At 34.5% G+C, this 25,970-nt stretch overlaps 1 protein-coding gene and 1 non-coding gene across 2 annotated transcripts; one reads left to right on the top strand and one right to left on the bottom strand.

The window, feature by feature from the left end:
• Nucleotides 1-10,600: 10,600 nt before the first annotated feature.
• On the bottom strand, nucleotides 10,601-12,879 carry LOC145628041 (uncharacterized). Its single transcript, XM_081680370.1, has 3 exons — nucleotides 11,805-12,879; nucleotides 10,916-11,331; nucleotides 10,601-10,783 (listed from the first exon to the last, which is right to left on the bottom strand). Exons 1-3 carry the CDS (start codon nucleotides 12,877-12,879, stop codon nucleotides 10,601-10,603), a joined length of 1,674 nt encoding a protein of 557 aa, XP_081536496.1.
• LOC145629848 (small nucleolar RNA R71) lies at nucleotides 12,389-12,495 on the top strand. The gene has a single exon (XR_014111977.1). It is a non-coding gene; the product is annotated as a small nucleolar RNA R71 (small nucleolar RNA).
• Nucleotides 12,880-25,970: the final 13,091 nt, after the last annotated feature.

Raw genomic sequence — 25,970 nt, 5'->3', positions numbered from 1 at the left:
AAATCAAGGTGCAAATACAAGCTAAGAGCGTATTAATTATTATACATATACCTCCTAAATACATAGTAATAAGCTAATAAATTTGAACAAGAATGGATTACGAGATCAAGCAGTCAAGTAGCATATTGTTCTTCGAACATATTCATTGTCCGTCGTTATATATCACATACATATATGTGTAAGTTTGATTTATTATACACATTAAACTCAAAAATATTTGTATTGTATATGAATTAAATTTTCAAACTTAAAAAAATCCTTACAAAAAACTGACAAAAAAATATCAATAAAGTGAACCTAACCAGTTCAAAGGAAATTAAGAAATAGATAGTTTTCTTCTAAGTCAATAATTTAACTAGATTGGAATCTATAACAAATATTAAGGTAGCAACAGTTGGCATCATCAATCTCTCCAAACTATACACGTGTTGCTTTCTCATGAAAAAAATTTCTCGCTAAAATACATTGATGATGTCATTTGTTTCAAAAATATTTTTTTATTGTGATATTAAATTTAAGGGTTTTGAATTTTAATGAGAAATTTTATGGTTGGAGTGTTGAATTGAATTGTGATCTTTAAACTTGGTGATAAAATAAAGGAAAATTTGTCTAGAAGGGACTTATATGTTCACTATTTTGTCTGGAAGGACCTTATATGTTCAAAGTGGTCTAAAAGGACCTTATAAGTTTGTTTTGTTGTCTAGAGGGACCTTGACGTCACATTCCGGTGAATGACTTTTTAACTCCGGCGTTGACTAGTCACGTGACTTAAAAAATTACCATCCCTCTTATTTTTTCCCCCTTTTTCCCACCATTCTTCTTTCTCTCTCTTCTTATCCCCTTAATTTCTCTCTCCTCTGGTATTCTCTGAGGAATAATCAATGAAGGAGTGAAGATTAAGTCCAGAATTCATTGCTCTCATCTTCTTCTCTCTCATTCAATTTCAGTTGCGCATTTGTACTTCAATTTTTTTTTTCTTTTTTTGGTCTCCAATGGCGAAAGGGAAAAAGGGGCAAAACGTGGCAAGGAATTTATGTTCTCTGTCTAAAAAAATCTATAAAACTAGGTAAATCAACTAAATTGAACTTAATTTTGTAAATGGCAAACGAAAATTAGGGTTTTTGGAGTATTTTGCGATGTTGTTTTTTGTGAATGAAAATTGTTTGGTTGCATGCGTGTATGTTGAATTACTTGTTGGTAATTGGATTCATGAATTGAATATTTGTTTAATGTTGAATTTTGGGAAATTATTTGTTTAATTGGATTCATGAATTTAATTTTGCAAACAACTTAACTTAATCTTAAAAGATTGGGATTTGGGGAAAAAAACCGTAAGCAATGTTCTTACCTGATGCGAAAAGGAATTAATCAAAAGATTCTTGCTTGAATTTCTTCAAAAACTTAAGGAACACAATTCATTAAATTGATGAAGCCCAGTTCGTGAGGAGAGAGAAGCAATTTGGGGAAAAAATCTGGGCAAATAGGGGGAAAAAATAGGAGGGAGGGTAGTTTTTAAGTCACGTGAATAGTCAACGCCAGAGTAAAAAAGTCAAATGTCGGAATCCGGCGTCAAGGTCCCTCTAGACAACAAAACAAACTTATAAGGTCCTTTTAAACCACTTTGAACATATAAGGTCCTTCCAGACAAAATAGTGAACATATAAGTCTCTTCCATACAAATTTTCCTAAAATAAAATGTCTATTATTCCCTAAACCAACAATATATGTTTTTAACCTATCTTAGGATTGTTAATCGATTTTTCCAGGTATTTGATGAATTTGGATCTCAAATGGACAATATTTTATTTTGAAATTTTTTGGTTTTTATTATAAATAAAAAAAAAAAAACTTTTCAAATGTCAAAAATCGACTAATAGAGATTAAATGTTTTTTCCTAATTTGAATTAATTCCTCGTACTGACAAATTTTAATTCCTTCATATTTGAACTTTTTGAATAAACCCTTTTTCTTTTTTGGGTTTTTTTTTTAATTTTTTTTTATAAAGATTTTCCATTTAGTACCCAGTTTTTAGTTTTACTCCACATGGTACCATTTTAATTTTGACTTATTCTTTACTATAGTATATCGTTAAATGTAACATTAGTTTAGGGCGAATGTGGTCCTTTTTAACTAAATCGACTGCAACTTTTGATCCTTTAAGGTCATAAGAACTCCCAAAACTTAAAATGAACATTTTTTTATTTGCGCGAGACAAATGGAAATTTACATATTGGGACTTATTTTTGCACATAAACTGTGACATTTTTAAGCGTTTTGTTTTTGCTAATTTTGACCTCAAACTTGAACCTTAAGGCCGCTAAAGGCTAAAACATCCTCTTAAAATTTTAACCGATCGAATTAATGACACCAAAATCGAAGAATACATAATATATTTGACGGAATGCTATAGTAGAGAATAAATTGAAAGTATAGTGGTATCATTTGGAATAAAACTAAAGATTGGGTACCAAGTGGAAAAGCCTAACTTACAATGGAACTAAATGGATTTTTTTTTTTTTTTTTTTTGTAAATGCTCCTCAAATTTCAAAATTTGTGGGTTAATATATTTTACCAATTGTTTGATTTATTTATTAGGTTAATTTTTAAATTACCACCCAAAAATGTAATCATTTTCGAATTAACCACTCGTTTAATTTTTTATTTTAAATTACCACCCCTCAAATTAAATAAATGCTCAAATTACCATCCATTTCAAAAATCCGGTGGACTTTCCGTCTGTAGGCCCCACCTAACACTTGTTTTGACCGTTTTGATTGATTTTTTCCCTAATTTTCTCTTACAAACGCTCTCTAAACTTTAATTCACATTTCCTTCAACAAATTCTACCAAATTTCAAAGAGAAAAATGTGAATTGAAGTTAGAAGAGCGTTTTTAAAGAGAAAAATTGGGGAAAAATTAGTTAAAAGGGTTAAAATTAGCATTCGGTGGGGCCCACAGACGGAAAATCCACCAGGTTTTTAAAATGGGTGGTAATCTGAGCATTTATTTAATTTAAGGGGTGATAATTTAAAATAAAAAATTAAACGGGTGGTTAGTTCGAAAATGGTTACATTTTTTTGTGGTAATTTAAAAATTTTCCTATTTATTATGTAGGCTTAATATATTTGGGTTTATATAATGTCTTATAAATTTACGCAATTTTAGAAAATTCTCTAAAAGACACACCAGCAATGACACATGTCAGTTTCTGGTGTGTCATTACTATTTTAAAATAAATTAATTTAATAGAAAATTTATTAAAGAAACTATTTGTAAAAATTTAAATACTATATAAATAGAAATGATATTTACATTTTTTATATTAACATTCAATTACTAATATGGAAAATATAATCGCAAAATATAATCTTGGTAAAATATTTTTTAAAAAATACAATCTTCTACTATAAGCTTTTGTCACCTTTAGGACATCCGCGAAAAATAATCACACCTTTGGGATACTTTTAAATAATTTGACCCTTATACAGCTATACTCAATCCACTCAAAATGGTCCCAAGTGCCCTGAAACTGGCTGACTAGGTAAGTTTATTTTAATTTACATGGGTCACAATTTGATTTGTGCAAAATAAAAAAATTAAACAAAAAAAAAGTAAAATCAAAATAAGAAAAAACTGCCACCACCATCCTCACGCACCACCCAACCCTAGACCGGGAAAGGGACGGCGAGGTCCGTCGGTCAGAGTGGGGGATAGGGAAGGTAGGCGCGGTTAAGAAAGGGACGGGAGACGGGGAGGGCTGGGATCGAACCAGGGGAAGAAGAAGAAGGGTGGAATCGGGATGGAGAAAGGGAGAGGTGCTGAAATCGAGACGGGGAAGGAGAGGGAGGCGTGTTGGTTGTTTTGGCTTCCGATATTGCGACGGTGGTTTAATTGTTGCCTTAGTTTCGTGGGGGAGGAAACGGGTTGGTGGTTTGGGCGGCTGGAATTGGGTTTAAATGTTGTCTGAGTTTCGTGGGGGTGGGAGGGAGGTGGTGGTTCAAGGGAGGGCGGGGAGTCAAGTGCCAACGATGGTGATGGGTTGAGGGCCTGGGTGGCCATAGCCACGGGGCAGGGGGAGTCAGGGGCGGCGGGGTAGGGTGGCTAGAGCTGGTGGGTAGTTTTTCAATTTTGTAAAAATTTTTTCTTAAACAAATTTAACTTTTTTATAAAAAAATTATTATAATTTTACCAATAACAGGGCGCCACGTGTCATGTACCTTATTATAACAAGTTACATGACCGGTTGGGATCATTTTGAGCGGATCGGATATAAAAGTCGGATTATTTTTCGTGAAGCCCCAAAGTTCCCAACAACTTTTCCTTTTTTTAATTCTTCTTTCTATGGTTTTTTAGGAATTTTTTATTTTATTTTTTTATTCTTATAATAAATTTTAATTTATCTTTCTATATTCGGCTAATATAGATTTTCTTATGTGGTTGAAACATTATAATGTCAATTAAGCATGATATTTAATTCCATGTTTCATTATGTCAAATATTTCATTTTTATCCATGATAAAAATTTACACAATTTATATATTATATTCTATCGATTAAATATAACATTAAATTGATAATAAATAATGATAATAATTGTGCATGGCACGGAAACTAACTTATTTATAATACTAAAACAGACACCGGGAATGACACGTGTCATTTCCTGGTGCTATTTTTTTCCTCCAAAATCCCCTTCCCTATTTTCTTTTCTTTTTTTTTTTCTTTTTTTTTTAGTAAATGACATTAATTACCTACTATAAGTTATATACAAAATATTCCCCAAATCATAATAATTTCTATTCTGTGTAATTTTAGACTACATATCTAATGTAATATTAAATAAATATAGAGTTTTCAAATTTTAACTATACAAACCTAACGTAAAATTAAATTAACTTAGATAAAAAAAAAATATACATCAAAAAGTTAAAAAAAATACTTTCCTAAGAAATTTTATGCTAAATTTATTATAATCATAAATTTAATAATAATAATAATAATAATAATAATAATAATAATAATAATAATAATAATAATTATAATAATAATAATAATAATAATAATTAAAGATTTTTGTGAATGACAGATAAAAATGTACTTTGTATTAGATTGTACTCATTGTAGCTATTGAAGCGGAAGGTATGATAGGAAAATTTTAGTTTTTTTTTCTTTACGAGATAGGATTGAATGAGTAACTTCTCTTACATAGTTATGTAAAGCAATATTAATTTATTTTTCAATTAATAAAATGAATTTATAAAAAAAATACAAATAACTTAAAATAGTATTCAAATTACATTCCTTTATTTTTGTATCGACTATTAGTAAATGAGCCCTTTATTACTAATTGAATTATATCTGTTTTTTTTTTCCTATGGGATTAGTAATTTAATTTACAAACTGTGCATCGCACGAGCAGTCGAGCACTATACTAGTTAAATTTTATAATTAGCCGTTTTGATAAATACTTTTGTGAAACTAACCGTTATGGTAAAAGATCCCCCATTTTTTTCGTCACTCATCCACATTAATCTTTTGTGAAGCTATCACTTTGTTATGAATTTTAAAACACTCATAGTCAAAGGAGGATTTTTACAAAACTCATTTTGTTATAAAACACTCATAGTCAAAGGAGGATTTTTACAAAACTCATTTTGTTAATAAGCTCTTTGTACTTTGTTTGATTTTTCGTATTTTATTTAGTAAATATTAGAAATAATAAGAAAATAAATATATTGTAGTTAAATTTTTCATGTGGTTTATAATACTTTTTGACAATTTTATTTTTGAAATTAAATACGAATTATTATGTTACAAGCACTAACGATAATTATAATTATAGTGTTAAACCAATAAAAGTCTTAAAATTACCGTGCATAGCATGGGAACTAACCTAGTTAAAATAATATACTTCACATTTTCACAATCTAATATAATTTTAATACTATGTGTAATAGACCTGTCAATCGGATCGGGTCATGAGTCATTTCGAACAGGGTCATTTCAGGTTACGGGTCAAAAAATATTCAACCTTAGCCTAAGGTTTTGGGTTTGGGTTAGCCCGTTGGGCTTAGAACAATTTTTTTGTTTCATTATTTTTGCTAATTTTTAGATTTTTCTTATATTTCATGATTACTTTGCTATTTTTTTTTTGGGTAATGCTATATGCAGCCCTTAGGGCTGCATATAAGCATTTAATATACTTTCTTTTTTAGTATTAAATTGGGAATTTATCGACAATTCACGAGTAAATCGGTGTAATAAATGGTTATTTATTGTCTTTCCTTTCCATTTTTACATACAGATTAAAAATTTATTTTAAAATTCAATAAACAACTCGGGTATCGCACGGGCTAGTATATTTATAAGAATGTATTTTCTCTTATAAAAACCTTTTTCTGAAATATATTTTCGTCAAAACAAACGAAAACTAAGTACTCATAGTCTCATACCTTTGCCTTATTTTAAAAACACTCCGTATTTGATGTGCTCCAATCCCTTTGTTTTATTTTGTTTGTGCTATTGTATACTTAGAATGTTATACATTAATAATGACTTTTTTTTTGTAGTTAGACTTTTCCCAATACTTTAAAATGAGTTGTAACTAGTTAATTCCCCATAATTTGTTTATTCAGAGGTATAATCGTCTTTTTAAATTATTTGGAGGAGTACATGCATCTTTTCATGTACTAGTTGAGGGGTACATGTGTAATTTCCTCACCAAACAGTAAAACAAGTTGCAAACAGTAATTGGTCAGCTCAATAAAAGTACTGAATAAATAACCACGCTTTTTCAATATATTTACAAAAATGTCATCAGATTAACAAAAATTCGTTTATCTGGCAGATAAACTTGTATTTGCCCCTTTAAAATATAGTCATGTAAAATCTTTTACATATATATATAGAGAGAGAGAGAGAAATGAAGCAAGTTATAAACCACATTTCTTTTGCATTAATAAAGTCTATGGTCAAAATATATAGATAAAAAAATATAAAATGGTGAAGCTAGTTTGAAATAATGGAGTATATAAAATTTAAAATAGTCATTAAAATAGGAGAAAAGAAAAGTTTAGAAAAGACTGAGACTAGATAACTGAGATAATAAGTCGGCCAATGCATGCTCGGGAGGAGGACCACGTAAAAGTACAAAGAGAATTTTCATTACAATTCATGCAAAATCACGTATTAAAGTTCTTTATTACTTAGGATTTTTGTCCACTTGTAAAATGGAACCTCTTGGAATATTCAAAATCCTGAAATTCAACCATTTCCCAAAAAAGACGTTGAAATATTAGCATCACCATATGCTAGCCACCATTATTGGAATGTAGAAATTGCAAAGGATGAATCCTTGAAAAGGTATTTGATCTCAAAGGTTCATTGATGAAGCAAATTTCAAAGATCGAGTAAATAAATTAAACAGGATTCTTTGATTCTTTTTCTTTTGAGCAAAAGCAAAATTCATTCTTTAGATAACTCTTGGTACCACCTTAATAATAATATAGTTAATGTATCATACCATCTTCATTAGAATTTTGAGAAGAATGTTGATAGGCGTATCGCGTACCTAACAAAAATAAACCTAACTAGACCACTACTATGTAGACGGGCAAGCAAGGGTCGGATCCCAAGAGACTATGGTTCAACCAATTAAATAGACTCAAGCAATTACCAAGCAAGTAACCAAATCAATAAATGAGAATCAATATCTAAAGGACTAGTCAAAACGATTAAATCTAAATAAGATGACAATTCAATGCTAAAAACATCCAAGATCAAGCTTCACCATGAATACAATTAATGCAATAGTCGTTCTACCCCTAACACATAATTCAATTGAATTAAGAGGAAAAGTAATCCATGAATAATACCAATGGTCTCTCTCGAGTTATCAATGGCTTCTCTAATCACAATCAAGCCTACTTCCGTGGAATCATGTAAATTAGAGACCTTAAGCACATTACTCTAACTTCCTAATCATCCATTCAACTACTCCCGTGATGAAATTCAAACCCTTAATTGATTTATTCAAATCCGTCAAAACCCAACTCCCGTTGCAATTAAAACAAAAGATTAATAACAATACCAATTATCCCTAATCTAGTATTGGCATAAGCATAATCAATTAAGCATATCAATTACAATTATTATTAGAGAATTTAAAGAATTAAATCATGCATTAATCATATTCGGGATCCGCTAGATCTTGGAATAAAGAAACTACTCACACATATTAACGAAAGCAAAAGCAATATTCAATGAAGAAAACATGATTAATAAGCAATTAAAAGTAAAAGAAGAATTAAAGATGAATACCAATTGCTTGAATGAAGAAAAATATCAATTGTTGATGAGTAAAGATTAAAACTTGAAAGTAGAATGTAATCTAGATCTAGAGAGAATATTAGGGTTCTAATAGTGTTTAAAAGCTGCTAAGATAATGATTCAGTACTTAGTCGGTTTTTACAAAGGGGTATTTATATCCCCAATTAAGAAAAATCCCGAAAAAGAGGGAAAGGAGCTCCGCGAAATTCCGCCCGGTCAGACCGGGCAAAGCCGCCCGGTCGGGCGTGACAAACGCTTTGGCTCTAAATATGATATCCTGTTCGCCCGGTCTGCCAGGGCAATGCCGCCCGGTCCGGGCGGACGGGGGCTGAACTTCTTCGCTTCTTTTCTTCTTCGCCCTGGCTGCCAGGGCAATGTTTCCCTCCAGGGCGGACACGGGAAAAATCTCTTCCATCCTACTAAGCTCTCGTGGCTATCCAAAATGCGACCAAATCATCCGAAAGTCTTCATATGCCTACAAAATCAATCAAATAGACCAAGCCACACTAGATAAAGGATATTAGCGAGAAATAGCTCCGTAGAGCTTAGAAATCATACAAAAATAGCTATAAATCGAGGGTAAAGTATGGTATAGAATGTGTACATCAAATTCCCCCAAGCTATCTTCTTGCTTGCCCTCAAGCAAGACAATCAATGATTAATAACAACCAGATAAACATACTTCACCCCATAATACATTTGAAAATATCAGACTCAAAATCAAAATCGGACACGCAAGCATCTTAGCCAACCAATCACCTCATTCAGACTATCAATCAACCCGAATGGCCATCAAACAGAGTCAACCATGTACACATAAGGAATCGATGACTAGAATATCTCACTTAGTGGTCACTCTGCACAATTTTATGTGGCGAGCTAAAAATGAGCCCGATCTCTCTCCATCCCCACTAATAATGATAACCCCCCTTATCTCACAACACTCGCGTGTTTAAAGGGTAATAATGCCGCTCAACCTAGTCAAAAGTCGACTCAAAATGTGACACACACTCCAGCATTTTGACAAAAGACTCGTTTCACATGAACACAATACTATGCACAAAGGTCAGAAGGTCTTTTTCAAGCTTGGAATGTAAGTCGGGTGAAAATGGGTAGGAAAATTTTGGAAAATGTAGGTAAATATAGTCCTTCAGGGAAGCCATAAAAAATTAACAATACACATCAAAATCCCATCGAACTAATTCACAAGAATACACACTCCAAACATAACTTGAATTAAGAGCAACTACCACCTTATTCACCCTACATAACAATTCATCGCACTATTCTTATTTTTGAAGCTCTTTTATTTATCATTCAAGAAGCTGAAATTTTTTTCTTTTTTTTTTCTCTTTTTTTTTATAACAAACTATAAGAGCTTAAAAATAGATCATATAGCAAAAATTTCAAGAACCTTCAAGCTTCAAATTAATCTTCTCCAAAACATCATCACAAACCATAAAGAATACCAAGATAGATGGCTCCCCCAAGCTAGACTTGGGATAAGTTACTAATTGGGGCCGATAGGTTGATTTTGTGACTTTGATGAAAAACATGGACAAGGCTACAACATGGGTAAGCAAGAAGGTGACAGACGTTTCTAAATTCATCTGGAGGCTACCTAATGAACATGGCCTTCGTCCTCCTCATCGTGCATGTGCAATGTATCATGACACACTACTAAGAGTCTCAAGACAAAACTAAGATCAATGTCACACCAGGAACTAACACACATAAATAAGTAATAAAGGCTCAAGCCTCACAGTTAACACAATCAAGCTCCAAATTCATATACAGTTGTGCAAAGTTGATTTCCATTAGGCCAAGACAATCCAAAATCAGATCATGATCATTTAATCCGCATTGCAAGTCTTTCAATCAAAATCAAGCCAAAAACCTTTAAATCATCAAGGATAGGGGCACAGAGAAGTAGTTTACTAGCTATTCATCGTCATGATTTATAAAGTAACTGCCCAAAGCCAAAAGTAATCCCTCCCCCAAGCTTAACTTCACATTGTCCTCAATGTGAACATATATCGAATAAGAACAAGCAAGGGAAAAAGAAAACTAGGCCCTACTGACAGAGGAGGGATCATACCTAAGGGCGAAGCTGGGACCGCCCTCAAAATAACATCGCATCATAACCCCAAGGCACTAAAAAAAGAAAAATAAATAAATAAATAAAGGTAAAATAAAATAAATAAAAAAAGGAATGGGTTGCCTCCCATTTAGTGCTTGTTTAAGGTCTTTAGCTCGACCCCTATTTAGTAGCTCAACCTGGGTCACCACACGAAGAAGATACTCTGTGGTATTTCTCATCAATATATCCACCTTCAAACGACTCCTTCAAATTAGAGTTGACGTGCTTTGTATCCGAGCTTATTTTGATGTAGCTAAACCCATCATGTGGTGGAATATTGTCCTTTTTGCGCACATGATTTCTATTGGAAACACACTTATTAACCAAAGGGTTAGTAGCATCAATTCTCAAACAGGTACCACCATCAAAAGTAAAATTATGGTCATTGAAAAGCTTAAACACAACTTGTTTATCCTGAGCTCTAATGGTCACTTGTCCTTTAGGAACATCTATTAAAGCTTGACTTGTAGCAAGAAAAGGATGACCAAAGATTAATGGGATCTTAAAGTCTTCTTTCATATCCACTACAACAAAGTCAACTGGAAATACAAGTTCACCAATCCTAACTAATACATCTTCAACTACACCCTTAGGGAGTTTAACAGTTTTATCAGCCATTTGAAGAGATATGGGAGAGGGTTTAAGTTTTTTCAAACCTAATTTTTCATACAAAGAAGAAGGCATTAAATTAACACTAGCACCTAAATCACACAAGACCCTATCAAAAGTTGTTTCGTTTATCTTGCAAGGAATAGTAAAACTACCAGGATCATGCAATTTAGGTGGTAAGCTATCATGTAAAAGATCAGGAAATTTCTCCTTTACTACCAAACTTTCTAATTTCTTATCATTATTATCATGATCTAGAATTCCTTTCACAAAATTTTCAAATTGAGGCATTTGAATTACAAGATCGGAAAAAGGAATGGTAGCATATACCTTCTTAAGAGTCTTAGAATACTTCCCAAAATGCTTATCGAGCACGACTTTTGATAACCTTTGCGGGAAAGGCATCGGCTCCTCATATGCTTGTGGAGCAACATATTTGGACCTTCTCTCTCATGCTTCTCAGTTCTTGACTCCACATTGCACACTTTCTCTTCTAATCCACCCGTAAACAATTCATCACTCTTCACGAAAATTGCATTGCATTGTTTCGTCTGGACTTTTGCTTGATCTTGAAGATTTGATAGATGACTCACTTATTGTGATAGTTGAGAAAGATGAGTTTCTATCCTCTTATTTTGAGCAACAAGCAATTGAATCGAGTTTTCAAAATATTCATTTTGCTTTTCTTGTAAATCAAATTGCTTTGATATAAGCTCTTGTTGTTGACGTTGGGAGGTAGCAAAAGTCTCCATAATGGATTCAAGATTTGTAAATTGAGGTGGTGGTTGGTGCATGGGATGATGATTTAAAGGTGCCATTGCCTGAAAAGCTGGCGGTGGTGGAGGATTTGCTATAGCTTGAGTGTTCTTGTATGAGAACCCTTGATTATTTCTCCACCCTTCATCAAATGGCCTTGTGGAGGTCGTGGTATAGAAAGCATTAGCTTGCTCAATCGTCATTCCATCATAATTGGGTTGACACTCCCGTGCAGTATGGCCTTGCAATCCACACATCTGACAAGTTTCCAACGAGGGTTGAGGGGACTCAACTTGGAGTTGATTGACTTTTTGAGTTAGTTCCTGCACAGAACTAGTCAACATGGTTAGTGCATCAACATCATGTTTATTACCTGTGTTGATAGCATTTCGTCCCCTTGGATGGTAATTATCATTAGCTGCCATCTTCTCAATCAAATCCTTCGCATCAGTTGGATTCTTCGTCATGATAGAACCTCCAGACGCAACATCAATGTATATGCGAAACTCATGGGTCAAACCATTATAGAACGTTTGGATCAACATCCACTCTGGAATACCATGGTGAGGGCATTGTCTCTGCAATCGCTTAAACCTTCTCCATGCCTCATATAAAGACTCGTCATTAGATTGATGGAAGGTAGATAGCTCGTTCCTTAATTTTGCGGTTTTCTCTTGCCCCAAGAATTTTACTAGGAAGGCCTTAGCAAGCTTGTCCCATGTATCAAAGGAACCAATACCTTCATCTCGTAGCCATTCCCTTGCCCTATCCCTTAGTGAAAAAGGAAAAAGGCGTAGTCTAATAGCATCATCAGTGACACCGTTGAGCTTCATAGTGTCACACTTCTCCAAGAAACTATCAATGTGAGTCACAGGGCAATCATTTGATGAGCCCGCAAAAGAATCATTGGAGATGAACTGTATAAATTGGGGCTTCAACTCAAAACTCTGAGCGGTGACAGGTGGTCTAACAATACTAGAGAGAAATCCGGTTGTTGTATCCGGAATACCATACTCCAAAAGAGATTTTGTTCCTGGGTCGACCATGTTTCTTTTATTTCGATTTCTCCTTCTTCTACTTCTTTGTCTTCTCGCAGTAGCTTCAATCTCAGAATCAAAAGGTGTTAAATCATCTAAACCTGAACTTCGAGTTTGCATGCAACAAAGAAACTAAAACGGGAGATCAAAGACACAAGAAACAATAGCCGAAGCAACAAAATATATGCTTAGTAAAACGAATCACAAATAACTAGAATGAAACCGTTAGTCCCCGGCAACGGCGCCAAAATTTGATAGGCGTATCGCGTACCTAACAAAAATAAACCTAACTAGACCACTACTATGTAGACGAGCAAGCAAGGGTCGGATCCCAAGAGACTTATGGTTCAACCAATTAAATAGACTCAAGCAATTACCAAGCAAGTAACCAAATTAATAAATGAGAATCAATATCTAAAGGACTATTCAAAACGATTAAATCTAAATAAGATGACAATTCAATGCTAAAAACATCCAAGATCAAGCTTCACCATGAATACAATTAATGCAATAGTCGTTCTACCCCTAACACATAATTCAATTGAATTAAGAGGAAAAGTAATCCATGAATAATACCAATGGTCTCTCTCGAGTTATCAATGGCTTCTCTAATCACAATCAAGCCTACTTCCGTGGAATCATGTAAATTAGAGACCTTAAGCACATTACTCTAACTTCCTAATCATCCATTCAACTACTCCCGTGATGAAATTCAAACCCTTAATTGATTTATTCAAATCCGTCAAAACCCAACTCCCGTTGCAATTAAAACAAAGGATTAATAACAATACCAATTATCCCTAATCTAGTATTGGCATAAGCATAATCAATTAAGCATATCAATTACAATTATTATTAGAGAATTCAAAGAATTAAATCATGCATTAATCATATTCGGGATCCGCTAGATCTTGGAATAAAGAAACTACTCACACATATTAACGAAAGCAAAAGCAATATTCAATGAAGAAAACATGATTAATAAGCAATTAAAAGTAAAAGAAGAATTAAAAATGAATACCAATTGCTTGAATGAAGAAAAGTACCAATTGTTGATGAGTAAAGATTAAAACTTGAAAGTAGAATGTAATCTAGATCTAGAGAGAATATTAGGGTTCTAATAGTGTTTAAAAGCTGCTAAGATAATGATTCAGTACTTAGTCGGTTTTTACAAAGGGGTATTTATATCCCCAATTAAGAAAAATCCCGAAAAAGAGGGAAAGGAGCTCCGCGAAACTCCGCCCGGTCAGACCGGGCAAAGCCGCCCGGTCGGGCGCGACAAACGCTTTGGCTCTAAATATGATATCCTGTTCGCCCGGTCTGCCAGGGCAATGCCGCCCGGTCCGGGCGGACGGGGGCTGAACTTCTTCGCTTCTTTTCTTCTTCGCCCTGGCTGCCAGGGCAATGTTGCCCTCCAGGGCGGACACGGGAAAAATCTCTTCCATCCTACTAAGCTCTCGTGGCTATCCAAAATGCGACCAAATCATCCGAAAGTCTTCATATGCCTACAAAATCAATCAAATAGACCAAGCCACACTAGAGAAAGGATATTAGCGAGAAATAGCTCCGTAGAGCTTAGAAATCATACAAAAATAGCTATAAATCGAGGGTAAAGTATGGTATAGAATGTGTAAATCAAATGTGTTTAATAAGGTCTTGTTTAGTTCACCTTATTTTACTTATTTTAGAAAAAATAAGTTCAGATCAGATCAGATTAGAAAAAATAAGTTCTAATCAAATCAGAAAAAATAAGTTCAGATCAAATCAGATTATCGTTTTATGTGAAGTTATTTATCGCTAAATATCTTTAATTTCGTAATAAAAAATTCTAAAAATCACATATTAATAAAATACACATTATTACAAATCTAACAAGACCCCACTCGATATATTTATTATGTATAAATTATCATATATTTAAGGTCAAAGTTTGGTCAAATTTGACATTCAGATCAGATCAGATCAAACCAAACCAGATCAGATCAGGCCAAAACAAATCAGATCAAATAAGCTAATATAAGGCAAAGTAAACAAGGCCTAAGTTGCTTAATTATTATTTTAGTTGTGTTGGTAGTTAGGGTTGTTAGTTCACCGATTGGACTGAAGATCAGAAATTTAAAATTTAAGACCCGAAGATCAAACCGATTTTGCATGGCAAACTTGGACTGAACTAGAAAATTTGGTCTGAAATCCGAACTGGACTGGTTTTAGAAAATTTATTTTTTCTATATTTTTGTATAATCTTAGTAAATTATAAGAAAAAACAAATACATAGTATAAGAAAAATGATTGATTAATGATTAATTAGAACGTCAAACATAAGATAACTTATAATATAAATGCATTTATAGCATTTTGAAGGAAAAATTAAACATTGTAGAAGTCTTATTCATAGCTTTCAACCAAAAAAAAAGATCTGGTCGTCTAAGATTGATTTTATGGGGTATTGGATCAAATCTAACCAAAGATCAATTTTTAAAGAATTCCGGTCATTTGTTTTGGTCTTGATCAGGATTTGAACACCCCTATACTTGCTTGTTCTAAATTTCTCATTGCATACTTTTGATTATATATAATAACCTAATATTCTTACTTGAACTATATATATATATATATATATATATATATATATATATATATATATATATATATATATATATATATATATATATACTTATGATAGACTTTTGATTATATATAATAACCTATTATCCTTATACATAATTATACTTTTGATTATATATATAACAACCTTACTTTTTCCAGTCATTAGTAATAGTCCACTTGTTTCATAATATATAATAACCTAGCTTCACAAAAAAAAAAAAAAAAAAAAAAATAAAGGTTATACTTGCTTGTTCAAAATTTCTCATTGCATACTTTCGATTATATATTACTAGTATCTTTAATTATATATCAGTAAAATATCTGAGTATAAAAAATTGATATTCTTAAACTATATATTAATTGAACAAAATCGATATGTAACATATTGATGTTTGTCTAAGTGGTAGCATTCATTGATTAATTAAAGACTTTAAAATTTAAATTCAAAAAAGTTAAGTGTAATATGTTTTTTTTATTAAGACTATAGATGCCCTCTTGGGATATTGAATTATGTAACAGGGTTTGTTGATGCTTATTTTTGTTAATAAATTGAAGGTACATGGAATGAATTTTGTTTCATATAGGAAGTTGATTGATTCTTCGAAGACATGGAAATACTTGGGATCGATTTTCATTATCCGCTCTTAAGAGAATCATGATTCTATATGATTTTCATGTTATATTGTTGCTTTTTCTTGTCATTATTGCATGTGGTTGTTGATCATGGTATAATTGATATCTTTGTTAGTTGCCTTTAAACTGTATTGTCTTCCTGACCTTTAGATCTTTAATACGAAGTATATAAGATGATCATGCAATGGTATCCTTGTTGCTTGCCTTTGGATTATTACCCTTTGGTGTAAGTTGATCATAGTTTCTTTGTTGCCTCTAGATTGTGTAGCCTTTGTTGTAATCTATTGCCGTTGTTAAGTTTGGAGTGCAATGTTGAATTATAAATTACAAGTGTTAATTATTGTGTGCTTGATCATGATCGATTAAGTTTTCTAAATGAGTATAAGTTAAGCCTAGAGGTGTCAAAATCAGACCCGACCCGAAAAATTGACCTGAATCTGCAATGACCAGTATCCAACTCGTACTCGAAGAATAGATGAAAACATTATCGTGTAACCTAATCAGAAACTAACCCGACATTAACTAAAATCCAAATAGACTTGATACTTTATGACATGAACCTGAACCCGTAGTCAACTTGATATTAACCCAAAAACTAATTTGGCCCGACTTGATAATGATCCGAACATGATTGATACTCGACTTGTTAAGAATCCAATTACGTCGATTATAACTTGTCTCAACTTGTTATTGACCAAAATGAATATTGACCGACATTGAATTTGACCCGACCTAATAATGATATGAACTCGAAGTAACACTCAACTTGATTAAACTTACAAAAATATACATATAGTATTATAACCATACATATAACCTACAACTTACCTGAAACACTGTGGCCGACCAAACCTATTGTGATTTAATCAAACCAAACTTGACTCGACTCAATTTGACTCATATTTTCCCGAGCCTAAGAATGACCTAACTTGATTGTTATTTAATCTATCAAAACTTGCCTTGACCTGACCTGACTCAAATTCGACCCGGGCAGAATTTACATGCTTCAAACTTGTCTACAAAACGTGACTCGCCACAAACCGAACTCAAATAATATACCCGACCCAAAATTATTGACTTGAATTAAACCCAACCTGTAACTGAAAAGGTATATTGCATGTCATAGCCCCAAACCGAACTCTACCCAACCCGACCTGTACCTGACTTGGAAGTCCAAAAAACATGACATGACCCGACTTGAATATGACCTAAAACTCGATCGAAACCGATTTGAATAATCGATTTAAATTCCCTACATACCTTAGGAAATGCCGCCCGTTAGCCCACAAAGAGTGACAGGCCAGAGGAGAGCAAGGACAAATCCAAGTGGTGCGACTATCATAGTGATCATGGCTATCGTACGGAAGATTGCAATGCTCTAAGGAAGGAGGTAGCTTTCCTCTTGAAGAAAGGCCATCTAAAGGAGCTGATGGGAAAAGGCAAAGCAATTTCCAAAGAAGCATTGACCCAGCAGCCCTAGCAGTCTTATCAATCCCAGCAGACGCAACAACCTTCTAAAGGCCCGACGGTCACTAAGGTAATCATTGTTATATCTGGTGGATCTGATATTTGTGGACTAACGTATTTTGTAACAAAAAGAATAGCAAGTACAGGTACCCCCGAGGAAGCTGTTCCAAAAGACGCAAGATCAAACCAGGACAAAGCTCTAGAAGCAATGGTTCTCGCCTTCGACGACTATGACTTAGGAGAGTATCGCGAAGAGCATCATCCCCTTAACTTATCATCAAGTAATCAAATTCCCAACCAAGTGGGGCGTGCAAGAAATCAAAGGAGAAAGACAAGAAGCCAGGAAATGGTACTGTGGGGAATATTTCAAGCATTACCCCAAACTTGAACCCCACTGTGATTATACACTAAAGTATGGTGGCGTCCAAAGGGAAAGAAGATAGAGCAAAAGAGTCGCCAACAAATTTTAGGAACTTGTAAACCGTTCACAAGGTGAAGGTTACACCCCTTAACGATCCAAGAGATCGTTAACTTCAATAGGTCTGGAACCAAGACTGGAATTTCGGGGATGAAGGTACAAATCCAATCTAAAAGAAAAACAACCTGCCCTAATAATAGGCCTCCACTTTATTCTTCTCGTATTCATGTGCGCTTTCTGACTAACATGCAATCATTAGATTTACCCTAAACCTGTTTAATCTATGTTGGTTGAATATTAAATGCACAAATAAAACTATTATTGGTGATCACTTGAATTATAATCAAATTATCCTAAACAAGATTGTTAATTATCTTATTAAGCGTGATTACAAGTACAAATTCCCTTTAAACATGCATGAAAGGCGGGATCAAGCAATAACAATAATAATCATCAAGCAACATAATAATAATAATAATAACAATTATAATCAAAATAATCATGTTAAAGCATAATATTAATAGCAAGATCCTAGGCATGATACTAACAAGATTAATAACAAAACCTAGCAAGTCACTAAACAATAAAGATCAAAGCTTTATCTCTAACATGCTATTAGGAAATAAAATAGGAAGCATCATAGAAATCATTATTGATTTAAGGAACTTATTCTTTACCCTAAACTTGATACTAGGAAAAGCATCCTAACATGATACTAGGAATCAAAATAACAATCTAAACATGATTTCTATATCAATAAAACTATTAAAGCACTTACTTGGATGCCTCGTACCTCTTTCTAATAGAAAAACACACACGTTAGTAACTTCAAGGAAAATATAAAATCAAGACAATTAAATTAAATAATTGAAATAGAGATTTGGTTCCAAACCCTCAGAAATATCAAACCTTTCACGTCTAGGGCAAAGGCAACTTCGAATTTGGCTAGGTGTGTCTAGTGTTAATGTATGAGGAATTGTGTTTGTAAAAGGATAGGCTAGAAAGAGGGAGAGAGAATAAGCTTTAGCTTAGAGAGAGAAGAATTAGAGAATTCTGGTTGTTGATGATGAGAGTTGATGATTGAAAACGGAGGTCCAGGGACCCTATTTATAAGAAAATAGTCTGGAATTGATAAAAACGAATAAGTTTTCGAAAAGGAATAAAACACGCTTCTGTCACCAGCGACAGGCTTTGTCGCCAGGCGACGAACCTGTCATTTGGCGATGCAAGACAGTTTTTGCGGATTTTTTTTTATCATATCTTTTGATCCATAAATCCAAATAAGTCATATAACATGTCTTTGGAAACTCTTGAAGTCTAATTTCCAACCCAATTGGAATCAGATTAAAATCTTTTGTAGATAAAAAGATATGGCCGAAATAGTGGACGGGTGTCAGTTTTGGATAGAGTGTTTCATATTCCATTCATATCTTTTTCGTTATAGCTCGAATTTAATATAATAATTTATCATTGGAAAAATAATTTTAAGATCTATCCAACCATATAAAATTTGGATAAAGATTATGAGGTACAAAAATAATATTTGAATATATTCCATTTCGTACAAAACAAGGATTCTCAAAAGGAGTAGTTTTATTCAATTTCAAACTCTTTGAAACATAATTATCAATCCTAACTCCATTAGGTTTTAAGAGAACCTTCTAGAATATTATAGAAGACTATAATCAATCCTAATAGCTTTAGGAATGATAATTAATAATAGGCCCTCCTCTAGATCATTGGGTCGTATGTTAGAACCAAACCGGGCCCAATTTAGTATTTTGGCCAAAACTTCCTCATAATTCATCGAAATTGGGCTTATAATATATCGTTGGAAAGCTCTTTTTGAGCCCAATCCAACTACACCCTTATTGGACCCTTTTCATGGACCAAAATAAACTATATTGGCTATTTTCATAAAATAGAGTAGGTTTTCGAAAACAGAAAGAAAGATTTTTTAATAAAACCAACCACAACATTAGACTTTCCACACTTTCACTTCATTTTATTATGATTCGGCACGAAAGGTATTCATCACTGGGTTTGGTTTTTGGGAGACACAAATGGGTGTCTATAGTTACAGTTCTACATTGAAGCCATCCAAAAAGACGGTATAGCAATTACAGCAAGGACCAGCGTCAGAAGAGCCCGATGAGCAAACAATTGATGAAGTGGAGCTGGATCCAAGTACACCAGAGCAGACCATCCGAATTGGGGCGTCGCTCGAACTAAGTTTCAGGTTTGAACTTATTGAATTTCTTAAAGCTAACAAAGACTGCTTTGCTTGGTCTTATGAGGATATTACAGGTATTAGCCCCGACGTGATCACACACAAGCTGAATGTCAACCTTAATCATCGACCAGTCAAGCATAAGCGATGTAAGTTAGCATTATCGCAAAATCAAGTGATCATATCAACGACGAGGTGCAAAAGCTGATCGAAACAAGGAAGATAAGAGAAGTCAAGTGCCTTGATTGGATAGCAAATGTTGCGGTAGTTAACAAGAAGAATGGAAAATGGAGGGTGTGCATAGACTTCACCGACCTAAACAAAGCTTGTCCCAAGGATCCATTTCCTCTGCCTCACATCGACACCATGGTACACATAACTGCCAGCCATGAACTGCTCACATTCATGGACGCATATTCAGGCTACAATCAAATACTGATGCATCTAGACGACCAAGAGAAGACAACCTTCATGACGGACAAAGGAATCTACTACTACAAAGTCATGCCATTTAGACTAAAGAACGTAAGAGCGACATATCAAAGGCTCGTCAACAAAATTTTCAAAGAGCAGTTAAGAGACACAATGGAAGTGTACATCGACGACATGCTAGTCAAGTCTTAAAAAGACAAAGATCACATCGGACACCTCAAACACTCCTTCGACTTCCTAAAATAGTATGTTATGAAACTAAACCCCACTAAATATTCTTTTGGAGTCTCTGCAAGAAAGTTCTTAAGGTACATCGTAACCCAAAGAGGGATCGAAGAAAGTCTTGACTAGATCAAAGCCATAATCAACATTCAATCCCCAAGGAACGTCAAAGAGGTGCAAAAGCTGACAGGACGCGTCGCAGCACTCAACAAGTTCATATCCAAGTCATCCAACAAATGTCGCTTGTTCTATGACGTTGTAGACACCCATTTGTGTCTCCCCAAAACCAAACCCAGTGATGAGTACCTTTCACGTCAAATCATAATCGAATGAAACGAAAGTGTGGAAAGGTCTAGTGTTGCGGAAAGTTTTATTTCTTTTCTTTTCTCTTCTCTATGTTTTTGAAAACTTTATTTTAAGAAAATAGCCAATCCAGTTTGGTTGGTCCATGATATGGGTCCAATAGTGGTGTAGTTGGATGGGGCTTGCAAAGACCTTTCCAACGATATATTATAAGCCCAATTCCGATGAATATTGAGGAAGTTATGGCCAATTTACTAAACTGGGCCCGGTTTGAGCTTTATGTACGGCCCAATGATCTAGGGGAGGGCCTAATATGATTTATCATTCCTAATGCAATTAGGAATGGTTTTAGTCTTCTAGAACATTCTAGAAGGTTCTTATCATTCTTAATTCAATAAGGATTCTTCAGAGTTTTAATCAGATCAAATAGCATTTTCGATTGAAATTATATTATTTTATCTTCCAGTACGGGAAATTTATCAGATTTTCGAAAACGCGTTGAATTCCAATTTGGCGTCCAACCCCAGGCCTTGGCGCCTGGAACTAGGATTGGCGCCAGACGCCAGCATTGGCGCCTGACGCTAGCCACTGATCCTGGCGCCAATGAGCCAGGTCTGGCGCCAAAGTGGTTTTGTGGTCTTCATACTCTGTTTTGATAAATTATCTTTTTTGGATGATTTTCTCTATAAATATCGTATCAAAAACTCCGTTTTCATGGACGGATTATCAATATTCATTCACAAAGAATCTTCAATTCTCTTCTTAAAAATCATTCATTCTTTCTTTTCTAAAACTTTGTTTTCTCGAATACAAAATTCTGCATTCATTAGATCTAGAAACACCTAGCCATATTCGAAGTTGCCTTCGCCCTAGACGTGAAAGGTTTTAATTTCTGAGGGTTTGGTCCCAAATCTCTATTTCAATTATTTAATTTAATTGCTTTGATTATTATTTTCCTTGAAGTTACTAACGTGTGTATTTTGTTATTAGAAAGAGGTACGAGGCATCCAAGTAAGTACTTTAATGGTTTAATTGATATTATGATGTAGAAATCATGCTTAGATTGTTATTATAAATTCCTAGTATCATGTCTAGGGTAACTTTAATATTAAGTATGATTAAAAGTATGATGCTTTTTATGCTCTTGCTAATATTTATGATTGCTAGTATCGTTTTAGGGTTAAAGATTTGATTTTTATTGTTTAGTGACATGCTAGGGTTTGTTATTAATCTTGTTAGTATCATGCCTAGGATCTTGCTATGCTTTAACATGGTTATTATGATTGATATTATTATTATTAATGATGTTGATTATTTATTTATGTTGCTTGATATGCATATTATTTTATTGTTATTGCTTGATCACACCTTTTATGCATGTTTAAAGGGAATTGGTACTTGTAATCACGCTTAATAAGATAATTAATAATCTTGTTAGGTTAACTTTGATTATAATTCAAGTGATCGCCAATAATAGTTTATTTGTGCATTAATATTCAACCAACATAAATTAAACAGGTTTAGGGTTAATCCTATTGATTGTATGTTAGTCAGAAAGCGCACATGAATACGAGCAGAATAAAGTAGAGGCCTATTATTAGGGCAGGTTCAATCTCTTTTTGGTTGGATTTGTACCATCATCCCCGAACCCTTATTTGGTTCATGACCTTATGGAGTTGACGATCTCTTGGATTGTTAAGGGGTGTAACCTTCACCTCGTGAACGGTTTACAAGTTCCTTAAAAACTTGTTGGCGACTCTTTTGCTCTATCTTCTTCCCTTTTGTACGTCACCGTACTTTAGTGTATGATCACAGTGGGGTTCAAGATAGTGGGATTAAATAAGGCTTGAAACTATTCCCCACAGTTTTTGGCGACTCCACTGGGGAGGATTTCTATTTTAATTCCTGAATTTGTTTCGGCAATGATTTAGAATGAGTGGATGAGACTCGAAAAGTTCTAAGTATTTCATGTGCGTAATTTTGATTAACATTATTGTCATATGCATAAAAAGGTTCTCATTGGAAAGACCATCCGTAATGAGTCAAAAACATAGGATTTTACACGTAGGAAATTTGAGAAATGTCTTTCACAACTAGGACTGAAATAACACCGCGCGAAACTGGATGATTTTATTGAGCACAGAAAGCTGCTGAGGCATGTGGGAAGTAGCGTCAGGGGCCAGAGCTTGGCGCCACACTTTTAGCCGTAGCGCCAGACGCCAGTATTGGCGCTAGGCGCTACAGTTAAAAGTTGGCGCCAGTCTCTGTTTGCTGGCGCCAATTTCCCCCAATATCGAGCCAGAAATATGCGTTCTAATTTCGACCGGTTTTTCGTATTGTTTGCTCGATCCTACTTCCTGATTGAATTTTTTCTCATTTTTCTGAAACCCATATGTGTTCTACATATGGACATAACCCTCTGGGAATTCATGCTCTATCTACCCGATTGAACGCTCCTGGCAACAAAGGGTACATCTGAGAGGTTGAATTCACCAAACCATGGAAGTGAGTTTTTTCTAAAAACTCGCGGTGTCCTATCCACACGCGCTACGCGGTGCATCTGGACAATTAACCATGGACCCTATTTGACTAAACCATATCCCGAACTTTAGAGAACTAGAGCCATGGTTAGATTGCGAACTCATTGCATCATATTGTGCCTACTTGACTAATTGTGCATTATTTGTTGTGCATATATATTCTATGCTCCTCTTAATCGTTTGTTGATTTGTGTTGAGATTATAATTAATGACTTAAAGAACTTTGCCTAATTAATTAATTAATTAATTAATTAATTTGAGTCAATAAAGTTTTTTCTTCTTTTAATCGGAATCGACCTAGTACGACTTTAGGCATACCCCAGTTGACTAATAATACCGAAAACAGTCCCAGACCGAGGCTCCAATATTGGTGCCAAAATCTGAGCTGTAGCGCCACTGTATGGTGTGTAGCGCCAGACATTTACTAAACAGTCTGGCGCCAATCACCATATTGTGACGCCAGTTCTGTCGCTTGGCCGACAGTTCGGATTATTTGTCGAGTCATCACCTACTGTCTAATTAGTCAGTTTTCTGTTTAAATTCGGTTAATTTTTCCGACAATAATGCTTAATTAAATTAATATTCGAGTCTTGGTCACATAGTCTAGCCACATGGTCATGACACGAGTCTTAACATGTCACCTACACTCACTAGTCTTAGCACACACTTTGAGTACACATCACAATGACCATGTCGTAGGTCCATGCATGAGTCGGTCTTTCCGTCATTTGATTTGGGGGGTACATTCTATTCCTAATTCTTCATATCCCTCCATCTAAATCTTTCTTCACATTCTTCCATCTTTCTTCACCTCCTCCATCCATTGCATGTTGAATAAAGTTTGAGTCAAATAATTAACAATAAATATCCCCAAATTCCTTTCCCACAGTACTTGGTCGAGGAGAGAAGGGCGATTAATCAAGGACAACACCTTTGTTCAAGTCTTACTTTTTGATAAACCGATTCGTCAAAAGAGAAAGGCTAAGAAGATAATGGCAACTCAAGAAGAAGTCAATGAGCTTAGGAACCAATTGGTTACCATGACTGAAACACTGAAGCTACTCACCCTCAAGGTTGATGATCCCGTGAAGCAACAACAGATGGATCTCATGCAAGAGAGTCTAAGAAAGTTATCTAGTGACTATAAATTTCAGGGCATGAGCTCGCAAGGGGTCTCGCTGGATAAAGAACTTCTTCCGCATAAGTTCAATGCCAACGACATCCCAAAATTCAAGGCAACAGATAATCCTTACTTCCATCTAAAAGCTTTCGAAACTATAATGACCATTAAGGGTATTGATAAGAAGGTGTTCCCCTCTCTGTTCCCACTATCTCTTGAAACCGTTTGCCAACAATGGTTCTTCTCCCTTGACAAGGAGAAAACCTCTACCTGGGAATCGATAGTAAACGCTTTCGTTGATAGGTACAAGTGCAATATCCAAGTTGCAACCGACCATAGACAACTTGAGATGCTAAGACAAAAAGAGAATGAAGGCTTTACTTCTTTCTTTAATAAATGGAGGGAAACTTCCGCCAAGATGATTGAGATCCCCACTGAAAAAGAATCCGTGAGGATGTTTATCAAGAATCTCCAAGAAAAGTATTCAAAGCACTTAAAATATCAACACAACTTGAATACTTTCAAGGCCGTCTATGACATAGGTATCGAGATCGAAGATGACCTCGCAAAGCAAAAAGCTACTAACAATAGCAACCACGGTGGCTGGAAAGGAAAGAAGAGCGACAATCCTTCTTCTTCCGAAAACGCCTACTCTAGTAACAATGTTAGTACCTTTGATCTCAGTGAAGTTTTAGCCATAGATAACCAACGATCTAAGAAGCAACTAAGGAAAGACTTCACCCCCATTGGGATGAGCTACGATACTGCCTTCGATCGACTCCATGCCAAAGGACTCATTACTCCCATTGGACCTATTTAAGATCCCGCACCTGAAAAGAGATTGCCTAGTTGGAATCCAGACGAACACTGCAAGTATCATCAAGGTAGGGGTCATACTACTGAGAGCTGTTGGAAGCTAAAGGAGGCTATCCAACATTTGATTGATAATAACAAGCTTCCCATGCCTCCAGTTAACAAGAAGAGCGAGTGATGATAAAGGAAACAACACAAGACAAGAGGCGAGCTCCAACGAAAAGATTTCATGACCTCTTTTTCTATTTCTTTTTCATTTTTACTCTTTCCCCAATAAGTCTAGCATAGGCATCCTTTCTTTTCCCTTAGATTAAC

This window comes from Chenopodium album, chromosome 4 (assembly GCF_948465745.1).
Source record: "Chenopodium album chromosome 4, dcCheAlbu1.1, whole genome shotgun sequence".
Classification (NCBI taxonomy): Eukaryota; Viridiplantae; Streptophyta; class Magnoliopsida; order Caryophyllales; family Amaranthaceae; genus Chenopodium; species Chenopodium album.
Note: the sequence above shows the minus strand (reverse complement) of the source record. Positions and strands in the feature narration are given on the sequence as shown.

Coding starts and splice junctions, on each gene's coding strand:
- LOC145628041 (XM_081680370.1), bottom strand. CDS start 12,879: ATGGTCGACCCAGGAACAAAATCTCTTTTGGAGTATGGTATTCCGGAT. Junction 11,332..11,804: donor GACTTTTGCTACCTCCCAAC/GTCAACAACAAG, acceptor AAGGAATTCTAG/ATCATGATAATAATGATAAG. Junction 10,784..10,915: donor CAAGTCAAGCTTTAATAGAT/GTTCCTAAAGGA, acceptor TTGGTTAATAAG/TGTGTTTCCAATAGAAATCA.